The sequence below is a fragment of the Canis aureus genome, chromosome 15 (assembly GCF_053574225.1).
Source record: "Canis aureus isolate CA01 chromosome 15, VMU_Caureus_v.1.0, whole genome shotgun sequence".
In the NCBI taxonomy this organism is placed as follows: Eukaryota; Metazoa; Chordata; class Mammalia; order Carnivora; family Canidae; genus Canis; species Canis aureus.
The window spans coordinates 45,099,117-45,111,419 of record NC_135625.1 but is presented as its reverse complement, the minus strand read 5'-3'; the positions used below and the strand labels follow the sequence as shown (position 1 = coordinate 45,111,419).

General features: G+C 34.3%; 1 protein-coding gene across 12 annotated transcripts in view; it reads right to left on the bottom strand.

Moving 5' to 3' along the window:
- Positions 1-12,303, bottom strand: part of PSD3 (pleckstrin and Sec7 domain containing 3) — a 713,619-nt gene that overhangs the window by 323,333 nt on the left and 377,983 nt on the right. For all 12 annotated transcript variants that reach the window (XM_077849463.1, XM_077849457.1, XM_077849458.1 and 9 more), the window contains 2 exons: positions 11,203-11,315; positions 8,427-8,485 (listed from right to left, as the gene is read on the bottom strand). In XM_077849463.1, coding sequence (XP_077705589.1) covers positions 8,427-8,485; positions 11,203-11,315 — 172 coding nt within the window. The remainder of the gene's footprint in view (positions 1-8,426; positions 8,486-11,202; positions 11,316-12,303) is intronic.

The following is a 12,303-nucleotide window of genomic DNA, read 5'->3' as shown; positions in this document are numbered from 1 at the left end:
TCCATTCATAAAATCTGGCCCCATAAATCCTGGGATACTAAAAACACAGCAGGCATACCTTCCCACATGACAACCCCACCCTCTCCAACATGTTACAATAAATGGTAAAAACGAAACAAAAAAAAAAAAAACCCATACTACGAACTCGGTAATTACTTTAGTTCCGTAGCTCTGCTATAAGATCCTATTTTGTTTTTGTTCTGTACTCTTCTCTAACAAATACGTTTAATCGTATTATGCCACCCTCAGGTGTCTATTTTTTTATATTTTGATTAGCAGGCAAAGCAGAATCCTTTGTAAATTTCCAACCAAGTAGCTATGACTGATATTCAATGTACTCTTTCATAAACTCCAATCACAGAGCTAATGTAAGTTTTAGAAGTTCAACTTTTAGGGATATCTGAACTATTACTTGGACTTTTCCTGCGTCTTGTGTATAAACTACCATTGACAAAAGAACTAGAAGTGGTATAAAGAAAAAAATATGGCAACTGATAATAATACTGTAACACAGTGCTTCTCAAAGTATGACTCAGGGATCCTGTTCAGAGTGTTCATGAGGTCAAACCTGCTGTTAAAATAATACTCAGAACATTTTTGTCACTCTCTCTCACAAGTTATAGTGGAGTTTTCTAGAAGCTACATTACTTGTGACATCCTGCAACTAAATAAATAACAGCAGCAGAGAGTTTAGCTGTCTTCTATTAAGCAAAATACGAGTTTTGCAAAAAATTTTCAATCCTATTCTTTTCACTGATTTTTTTGTTTTTCTAAGTATAATTATTATTCATAAAAAAGAATTATTCTCATATGATTTCACTTATATGTGGAATCTGAAAACAAACAAATGAACAAATAGGTGATGGGGATTAAAGAGTACACTTGTGATGAGTACTGAGTGTTCTTTGTAAGTACTGAATCACTAAATTGCACATCTGATACTAATATTATGCTGTATGTTAACCAACTAAAATTTAAACAAAAACTTGAAAAAAGGGCAGCCCGGGTGGCTCAGTGGTTTAGCGCCGCCTTCAGCCCAGGGCCTGATCCTGGAGACCAGGGATGGAGTCCCATGTCAGGCTCCCTGTATGGAGTCTGCTCCTCCCTCTTCCTGGGTCTCTACCTCTCTCTCTCTCTCTTTCTCTCTCTCTCTTTCTGTGTCTCTCATGAATAAATAAAATCTTTAAAAAATTTTTTGAAAAAATAAGTGTTTGTAAAGTAAAAAGAAAAAAAGAAAGAAAAACCGAAACAGACTCATAAATACAGAGGAACAAACTGATGGGCTGCCAGAGGGGAGGAGGATGGGGAGTTGGGCAAAATAGGTGAAGGGGACTGGGAGACACAGGCTTCTAGTTATGCAGTGAGGAAGTCACAGGAAAAAAAGTACAGTATAGGGAAAATAGTCAAAAGTATTGTAATAGCATTGTATGGTAACAGATGGTAGTTACAGCTGTGAGCACAGCATAACATAGAGATCTGTCAAATCACTATTTGTATACCAGAACCTAACAATGTATATCAACTATACTTCAATTTTTTTTTTATACTTCAATTTTTAAAAAGGGTACAATCTTCCAGTTATAAAATAAATACCACCTTGGGATATAATGTAATTCATGGTGACTGTAGTTACAGTCACATGGTGAATGTTGGAAAATTAAGAGTAGCTTAAAAGTTCCGATCCTAAGAAAAAAAATTATAAACATGAATGGTGACAAATGTTAACTGGACTTATTGTGGTGACTATTTTGTAATATATATAAATAATGAATCATTATGTTGTACACCTAAAAATAAACTAAAATATGAAATTCACTCATTTTAAAATAGTATGTTATTCAGTTAATGGATTAATTAATGCTACTTTAACTTAATAAATATTTTAAAATATTATCCATTTTAGTTTCTAACATAGTACATATTAATGGATATAAACAAAGGTTCTTTGGAGCCCTCAAAAAGAATTAAGAGTATAAAGGGAATGTGATACTATCAAGTTTGAGAAGTACTGTAGTAGCAGATTCTATCACAATTTCATAGAAAGTGTTTCCTCTGAAATTTGAGAAGATAAAGGAAAAGATATTGACCTCATTATCATATTACAAAGACTAAACTTGTACTTTAGGACAAATATTAACTTAAATAATGGAATTAGAGGTGAGAGGTTTCAATCACCTTCCTCACTTCACAGGAAGAAAGAGCAAAAACAGACCTAATATGGAGTTTCATCTACTTTCTTTTATCATTTTCTACTAATGACTGTGCAAATGTAAAAAGTTCATAATAGTAAGAAGGAATGCAGCAACTGAATAATGTATAAATTATACTACCTGAGGTCCCTAAATGAGCCCACTGACCCAACTGATATCTGAGTTGTATTTTCCATGTATGAACCTATTCTTAAAAAAGCAGAACTACAAAAAAAAAAAAAAAAAGTGAAGAATGAAAGAAGAGGTATGAGGTGACTAAGGAAAAAGAAATGGGAAAAAAAGGAAAAGGAAAGGAGGAAAGAGAAAAAGGAAAGGAGGCTTTCATTTTGAGCAGTCACAGAAGAAAATGCACCAGTACATGGTTAACTGTGACATGATTAAGTAAGCAAGCATTCCTATGAAAATTCACATAGTCATATGTGACAGGATTTTTTTTTTTAAGATTTTATTTATTTATTCATGAGACACAGAGAGAGAGAGATTAAGAGAGAGGCAGAGACACAGGCAGAGGGAGAAGCAGGCTCCATGCAGGGAGCCTGATGTGGGACTCGATCCGGGGACTCTAGGATCACGCCCTGGGCCAAAGGCAGGCACTAAACCACTGAGCCCCCCAGGGATCCCTGTGACAGTATCTTAAAGGTCATTTTAAAATTGAAAAATCTGAGGGGTGCCTGGGTGGCTCAGTCAGTTAAATGCCTGCCTTCAGCTCAGGTCATGATCTCAGGGGCCTAGGATTGAGCCCCATGTCCGGCTCCCTGCTCTGCTCAGCCAGAAGCCTGCTTCTGTCCCTACCTCGGCCCTTCCCCACCATTTGTGCTCTCTCTTGCTCTCTCTCTCTCTCACTCCATCTCTAATAAATAAATAAAATCTTTTAAAAAATTTAAAAATCTGAAATCAAGACATTTTTCTGTATAACATTTCCACAGCTGATGGTTAAAGTTGTCAGGCAATCCCCAAAATGCTCATTCTAACCAGAGAAACAGTAACAGTAAAACTGAACCCAACACCCCACCATAAACCTTTGGCAATTCTGGTCCAGACCTGATGCTTCTGTGAACTACCAAATCACTGAGAAGCCCCAGGAATGAGAGCCTTCTGGAAGTCACGGTGGCTGGGAAGCTCTCAAAGAGGTGAAAAGAAAGATTTGGTATCAAGGACATGGAAAAGAGGATTCCCAAGGGATGGGAGTTGTGCTGGGTGAATGGAAATTAAGAACAAGGCTAGAATCTACAGTAGAGTAAAACTTAGGAAAATTAATGAATGCCAGGGATGGCTTTCCTGGCAGAGGGCATCAAGGATATCAAGGATATGGGACAGCACAGACAGGAGAGGAGCCCATAGAGAAGAAAGCTATACAGGAGGGAGGGCAGTAGGCAAAAGGTACTTAAGGTAGCTTCCAGTTACAATAACGATAATCACAGCAAGAGCTTTCCTAAGGATATTAAACCTACTTAATCAACCTCACAAAGGTTTGTGATGCTTTTGTGAGTAGAAAGGCAAAACAGCATACATGAAAAGTAAATGTATTAAACAATTCTACTTATAATAGTCATTTTCCACTTCTGATAATAAACCAAATATTTTACCCGCCATTTAAAACTCTATGATCCTACAGAGCAAACCTAGAAATTAAAAACACAATTACCAGTGCAGTTTATAGACTGCAAAATAATGGACTGCTGTGACCTATGTCAAATTGAACTACATATATATTTTTTTAACACTATTCTATTAACAAAATCTATACTTGATTCCTTGACTTCTTTATGGCCCCCTACCAGTATGGTATACTAACTGGGTTTTATTCCTTTTTTTTTAAGATTTTATTTATTTATTCATGAGAGACACAGAGAGAGAGAGAGAGGCAGAGGCAGAAGCAGGCTCCATACAGGAAGCCCTATGTGGTACTCGATCCCGGGACTCTGGGATCATGCCCTGAGCCGAAGGCAGATGCTCAACCGCTGAGCCACCCAGGCGTCCCACTGCGTTTTATTCCTTATTCAACCTACAAGTGAACACCAAAACAAAAACAAAACAGTAAGGTCCTGCCTCATACACTAAACTCAGACCACTGAGGATGATACTCAACACACTCAGAGTATCCCAAAGATATCTACAGGATGCTCCTTGCCTGAGCCACATAGAGCCACCACTCCAGAACCACACCCCCAACCCCTTTACACCTGTTGCAGAGCGGGCTAGCTCCTGCCATTACTGAAAAACATAAGATACTTCGGGTAAAATTGCTACTAAAAATCTTAAGCCACATTAAAAATAATGTCCTGGCTATTGCCTTTGACCATGGTCTGACCCTGGCAGCCACTGTCTTATAGATCTCTTTTGACTTCTAGTTGTGAAACTGACCAACTGATTCTATACTTATCTATCCCACTTTTCATTACAACTCAGTCTATATCTAAAACCTCCTCCCACCTCAGGGTCCAGTCCTGGTGAGAAGTTCCTGCTTATTGCCCTGCCCCTGATACCTGTCTTCGGTCCAAGTGATAATCCTGGCAGATAGTTGAATCTCAACTATGACAGAAGTACCAGAGAGCTACAGTCAATAAAGTACATTTGAATATTAGTCCAGAAAAGAAATAGGTTTGAATTCATTCTAACATGACAAAATCTTTTTATTCATACTATTTCCAATAAAACACAGGGCTTTAAAGAAAAAAGATTTTCAGATTTTCAGCTCTTTCCACATTGGTAGTTTAAACATCAATACAACTTAATTCTAAAAAAAAAAAAAAAAACTTAATTCTAGTACAGTAAGAGAAAAATAAACTCTAGAGTTTATTTTAATGAAATTTATCTGTATGTGCAAAAATTTAATTTACATACATATTTTACAGATGAAGGCATTTTAAAAATAAGAGATTACTTATAGCAAATTAGCCATGTGACCATAACTATAAAATACTTAATTCATCTAAGAGAATAAACCACATGCAGACAAACAAAACCAAGTCAATACTATTGCTAAAATAATGATGTGCCATTCATATTTTTAAAAATAGGTAAGAAAGAGAATCATCGTTTTTAGCTCCAACAAAATTATAACATCTGAATGAACTTCTCCCAAAAATATTGCATTTTCTTCAGTTTGTTTTTTTTTCCCTAGGCTACTTAGTGAAATTCAATAATCTAAGGTATAATTAAAATAGCACCCCAGTACTTTTCCACCATAGTACCTCATTTACCTGCTATCATTCTTCAGTTAAAAGGAGTAATGGAAATCAGCCTAACCAACACTACCAGAAATGAAATTTGACTTCCATGAATGTCTCATTCATTCCCGATCCTTACCCAAATGGCACAGAACTTGGATAGAGTAGACATACTGTGTTTGCTGAATGATAGAATAAATTTTAAAAAGAAAGGCAGAAAGGCATTCCAACATATAACATTATATTAGATATGCTATATTATTAGTATTTGTTTTGTCATTTTATTAGTAAGAAAGTTAACAGAATGAACAAAGGCCCATACCAGTGCATTTTCAATGTATCATCATTCCTTAGAGTAAATAAAACTTTCAAGGAGGATTCATACACACACACACACACACACACACACACACACAAAGCCAAAAGAAGCTAATTCCCAAGTTATGCCTCCCCCACTGAAAGCATGAGGACAAGTTTATCTCAGTACTTCTGAGAAAGATCATGCTGTTGTATTGCTATCATGGCACAATGGTAAGGAAGAAAAAGAAAATGGTTTATTAGTTCACTCCCCAAGAGGGTTATTCTAGTATTAGACTAAGTAATGAGAAGTGATGATGGCCTAGGCAGTACAGCCTAAGGAGGTGAAAAGTGGCCAACACTGGAAATAATTCACTTTATATTTTGAATGATTCACCTTCAAAGGGGCCATGCTATTAAGTCAAACAAATACTGTAACAATAAATCAGGCAATCATGATGCAAGAGAAGCTACATCCAAAATTATGGATAAAAACTTACCACCTAGAAGGAAAATTTATTTTTTAAGTGAATCCAGAGTTGGAAGAAAAAGAAACACATTTTCATATGGTTAGTTTTTATGAAACTACTATATATTCAGCAAACTTTTAACAGCATCCATTGTAATTAAGGATTAAAAAGCACCTCTACTATTTAAAACCTAAACAACAGATAACCCTAAGTATATATATATATATAGCACACATTTTTCAAAAACAAAGCTACGAACTAATAATCACTAAAAATATGATGATGCTATTGTACTTATAATATTCTCCCTCTTATACGTAATTCTGTCACTATAGCCAAGTGTTAATTATGTATGATTGGCATAAATCAGGATAATACTAAACTGCTCATTTGTATACTGCCTCTTACCTATAAACTCTTACATTCTAGTTGCCAAAAAGAAGTATGATGCTCCACTTAATCTCTTTCCAGTTATTCAAAAGTGGTCTGAAGACAGAGCAAGAGCAAATCCGAGGTCTGTGGTTCTGAACCTATGGACATAGACACTAGGGTGCCCATGGCTAGTTTGGATATCAAGCATGCTGAGTTATCTGAATAAAAAACCAACTTCACACCTTTATTTACTACTATGTTTCAAAGTATTGTGATTAATAAGATACAAGTTTATTTGAAAGTATTATTAAAGCAATATTAGCTTTCCACAAAGTAATTCAGGTTTTAAAAGAAACCAGTCTCCCATCTAGCAACTTCCACAGAAGTTCTATGAGATCCTCAACTCTTAAATAAGAATTGAGAGTATTACTGGACTTTTTTTTTTTTGGTCATTACACATTTTCTCAGTCAACAGACACTAACTGCAAAACCACTGTATGTGAAGGAGACCTCAAAATATCTCATGTGAAGAAGATACCTAATGCTGGAACTCACTGACTTGGGTCAAAGTTATATGTGGACAAGAGTATTCAAAATTGTCTCTTTCAGCTGAAAGTTAGGTTGAGAAATTATGTGGGAGGAAAAGAATGGGGACAGGATTGTAACTGTCACCATAAGACAGAGAAGAAAGGAGAGAAAAACAGTGGTCAGGACTGTCCACTGACCGGTCATCCCCGTTACAAGCTGGATGAGTTTAAATTCTGATTCTCATGTCAACGCTCACATTATGGGAATCCTAATACTTTCATTTCCCCAAGATGTATTACAATGCCACTACCCCAAAATGTCCTTCGAAAGTATCTACTAATTTTATTCTGTATCACCTCTGGACACGTATCTCTGAATCAATAGGTCATTCTAAATTTACCTCATGGAAATTGCAGTAGGAACTTCCTGGTTGAGTATTGTGAGATTTGCGAAGGCAATGTTAACTATCACTACAACTCTTCCTCATTTTTCTGATGATAGAACACTTATTTTCCCTTCAAACCATCTCAATGGCCCCATACAGCTCCATTTTGCCTTTCCTAAGGAAATTATATAGCCTTTTGGAATATGAGATCAAATTTGGATGGATACCTAAAGTTTTAGTTCTTTTAATATGATTTTTTTAAATTGCAAAATACATTGTATAGCAAATCAAGGAATGATCTAGATTCTTTAATTATAAGAAACCTGGTTTTCTCTTCAAAATAAATGGACCTGGGACTAATGAAATAATTTTTGTGCTAAGTACATATTGGCCTATATTAAACAAAAACACTTTCATTTTCTCTAATATAAAGTTTAAGTGAATGCTAAAACTTCACATCTATGATAGGTAAAAATTTATATATAATTATAAATTAAATTTCACTCAATATCTTAAATAGAAGATGAGACAGTAATTAGATTATTTTGATATTTCAACTAGTAAAAGGCCAATGTGAACTGAGAAGTGTAGAAAAGGCTGATCCTAAGACTGGCTAGCTACTGTATTTAGTAAAAATACAGTTAACATTTTCAGATCTAACTTATATCCCCTTTCCATCAAATATTAACCCAAATAGCTAACCAAAAAAATGAAACAAAAAAGCAAATGCTCTGTCTCTGCCATCTACTGGAGAAAGAAGATACAGAACACACTCACTACAGATAAGACAATTCCACACATGTAGACAATATATTCACTTTTAAGTGAATTATGCTCATAAAGTTATTTCTTTTTCCAAGGATTTACATTTACCTATCTGCCATGTAGAGAATGAGAGTTGGGAGGCAGAGAATAAGCACATGTGAATGCAAAAGCAAAGATAAGCCTAAGATATTTCACTTTCTCTAAGACAGCTTCACAACCCTATACTTACATGGCCATGGAGATCTGTGTTAAGAAGCATCATTGCACAAGTGAGACAATGGACTCCATCTAAGAGAAGAGACAAGGAAAGAAAGCATTGATTTGCTATTTCCTGTTGGATTCCTTATTATCATTAAAGTAGCAAATTATATTAAGAACCTGTGAACACATAATAATGTAGCTAGCCACCATTGATCATATCTGTTAGGGAGACAAGAAATAGATAAATTATTAAAAGGACCTCAGTGTACAGAGTTGGACTCTGTTGGTGATAAACTATATTATTCTTCCCTCTTTGGAGGGCAATTTGATAGTACATATCTTAAGCTTTGAAACAGTATCTTTTGACATATCAAATTAGTTTATAGGGCTTTTCACTAAGGAAATAAAGATCTATACAAAATACAAGTGTATCCAAAGAAACGTTGCTTACAATGGGGAACAAGTAAATAAAACTCTCCAAAAACACAATCCTATTATGCTTAAGTCACTAAAAACATTGTCCAAGTATACATGTTGAAATAGATAGTTCACAATAAATTATTATATAAAAAACACATTATATGCAGTATGGTACCATTTAAATATAAATACACCTAGAATAATATATAACATTATATTAAAAGTTTATTGTCTCTGGATAGTGAGATAATTTTTATCTTTTTATTTATATTTTCCCAATTTTCTGTAACACAAGATACAGAAGCGAAAATAAGTCATTTGCTACTCTTCTTTCTTTTTTTTTTTTTTTTTTTTTACTTCCTGGGAGGAAAGTGAAGAAAGAAGCAAAAGTCAAAGAAAACTAAGTTTTGGGTCTTTCATTGTACTGTCTTGGTATCAGTTCTCTGGCTAAAAACATATGGGCAGGAACAGTTAGGCAACATGTAGGTTGACTGGTCCAGGATATTATGGATCAAACAAAAATACAATAATACAATAATCTCTAAAAATTGAAAAATTAAATATTCAGGGGGAAAATGTTGCTTAAACCAGACGGATCATGTCACATTTAGACAGAAACATCACTCTCTCCTTACTTTATAAAGGAAAAGAAAAAGCACTAAGAATTAAGCTTCTCATTTCCAAACCTTAGAATTACTTCTCCCATTCTTTTCCCCCAATTTTCAATCTACGTATAGTAGACAAAGGTGGTTGCAGATACAGAAAAATCTTATTAGTGTATGCCAAATATACAGCAAGGCCTTCCTAATTCCTGAATTCATGAATTAAAGACCACTTATTCTTCAGGAGTATGCCTTTGAGTATAGTAGGTGATTTCTGTCATTAAGGTCTCTAAGGAGATGCTACTAAATGCCCAAAAGTATATTTATTCCAGTTCCAGTTTATTAAATTTTAAATATATTTAAAATAAATTCCTTGAAAGCATTTGTAAAACTCAGCAGCCAACTCTCATATATCCTTATCAATGTCCAGTTGAGTGTACACATCCATATTCCTTATTTCACTCAGCAATGTCACCATATGGGGCACCTGGTGGCTCAGTTGGTCAAGTGTCTACCTTCAGTTCAGGTCATGATCCCAGGATTCTGGGATCAAGTCCTGCCATCAGGCTCCCTGCTCAGCGGGGAGCCTGCTCCTCCTTCCTGCTTGTGCTCTCTCTTGCTCTCTCTCTCTCTCTCAAATATATAAAGTCTTTAAAAAAAAAAAAAAAAAAAGGAAAGTCAACATTTTATTAGATTTGAAGGAGGTTTTAATAAAAACAACTCCCTTCTATCTCTTTCATTCTCTACTCAATCCTGATAGTGATAGAAGCAGTGAATAAGTAATCTAAATATAATCCAAAAAAGGACTAAAGAAAATTAAGTTTCCATTTCACAGAGAGGAAGTGACTCTAATGATCAGTTTGTTAGTTAATTTAGCTATACACTAGAGGGCAGAGGCTGGGGGATAAGTACACTCATTCCAGTTAACTGGCAATACTGAAGCTAAGACAGAATTATTATTTCTTGCGCATTTAGTACTAGTGATCTATTTCAGATTTGTGTTTATTAAAATTCTCCAATGGCAAATGAATGCATCAAACTTTGAAAATTTTGCTTTATTGCAGGAATCAACATGGAGGAGAAACCTCTTGGTAGAGTGAAAAATAAATAGTTTAAAGTTGCATTTTAAAAATAATACAATGAATATAAACTCATAGTTCATTAAAATCACAAGCCAAAGTCAGTGGTCAGTGCTGTTACAATGAATATCAAACCAAAGCACTGGAGACACACTACAAACTCCAGTGTGATTTGTAAATGTTCCCAAAACATTATTATCCCTAACCACAAAACTAAGCAAACATGCACTTCAAGAAGTTTAGGGATCAGATGTATAGGGAGAAGAAATAAGAAAGCTGGCATTTCATTTATTACAATATGCTTTGCATGTAAAATCTCTGAGTGACTGCATGAGCAACTTAAAGCATCTCGTCATACTATGGAACTGGAAAGCAAAGTAAAAAAAAATGAAAAGAAAAGAATATCAGGCAGTCATTAAATATCATGTTTTTTAAAGAATATTTAATGACATGAGAAAATGCTCAAAACGAAAAGGAAACAACAGGAAAAAAAAATTCTGGAATGATTCAAATTCAACATTGTACAAATAGAGCAGAAGCAAATATATCAGTGAATAATAGTTATCTCCAGATAATTAGAGATATCTAGATGATTTTCATTTTCTTCTGTATAATCCTCCATATTTTCCACAATAAAATAGAACTTTCATAGTGAGAAAAATAAGACTTGTTTTTGGAAATATAAACATTTGCATCAAATTACCTTGTGAAGCAATGGCATCTGGGTTACAATAAAAGTATCTATTGGAGAAGTGTATTAAAACTCTCTCTCGTTCTTGAGTTTCTCCCACAAGAGAAAATGCTTTAAAGAAATACCTTAAAAAGATTTAAGAGAAAAAAAGTGAAACTAGAAAAAATTACCATACTCTTCATGTTTGACAATTAAAGTTAATTCTATATAAGAAATTAATTATACAAAGTAAGATAGATATTCTACAGTTATTTTTTTAAATCACTAGACAGCCATTCAATATAAATTTATTTAATTCTATAAAATGTCAATATAAAAGATGAAAGGCAATACCAACAACATGTAGTTAATACATTAAGAAATGCTTTGGCAAGGTAGTAACTCTCCCATATGACTAAGTGACAAGTAGCCATTTAAAAGATAGGTCAGATAAAAACCAAAGAACACTCAAGACTAAACCAACCCATAACCATTGGATCATTGTTTGTCATCTTGCTGTATGATTGATTGTATTTGCTACTGACACATTGTTAAAATTACAACTATATTATTATCCTGTGTACAGTAGGTTTCTGTTAATTTTATTTTGCCTATTATCATATTATATTACTTTTTATATGAGAAGAAAATTGGGAGCCAAAATCCTAATTTACTCCTTAGGTTAAGAATAAATTAATTTATGTATAAAAATTTTTGAAAAGTAAAAATATGCCTAGAACCACACACCAATCTAAATCAGAGTCACTAAGAGTATTATCTATTAGTGATAAAATCCTCACTTGACAAAGTATATGGACTTCCCTGAATATAAGATGGAAGAAAAAAAAAATCCTTTAAAATGTTCTAAGAAATCTTACAATTAAAAGAAACATACAAAAATCTTATTTCTGGGACACCTGGGTGGCTCAGCAGTTGAGCATCTGCCTTTGGCTCAGGGTGTGATCCCCGGATCCAGGATCAAGTCCTATATCGGGCTCCCCGCATGGAGCTTGCTTCTCCCTCTGCCTGTGTCTCTGCCTCTCTCTCTCTGTGTCTCTCATGAATAAATACATAAAATCTTTTTTAAAAAAATCTTATTTTTATGATAAAAATGTTGCTATCTTAGTTTGTTAA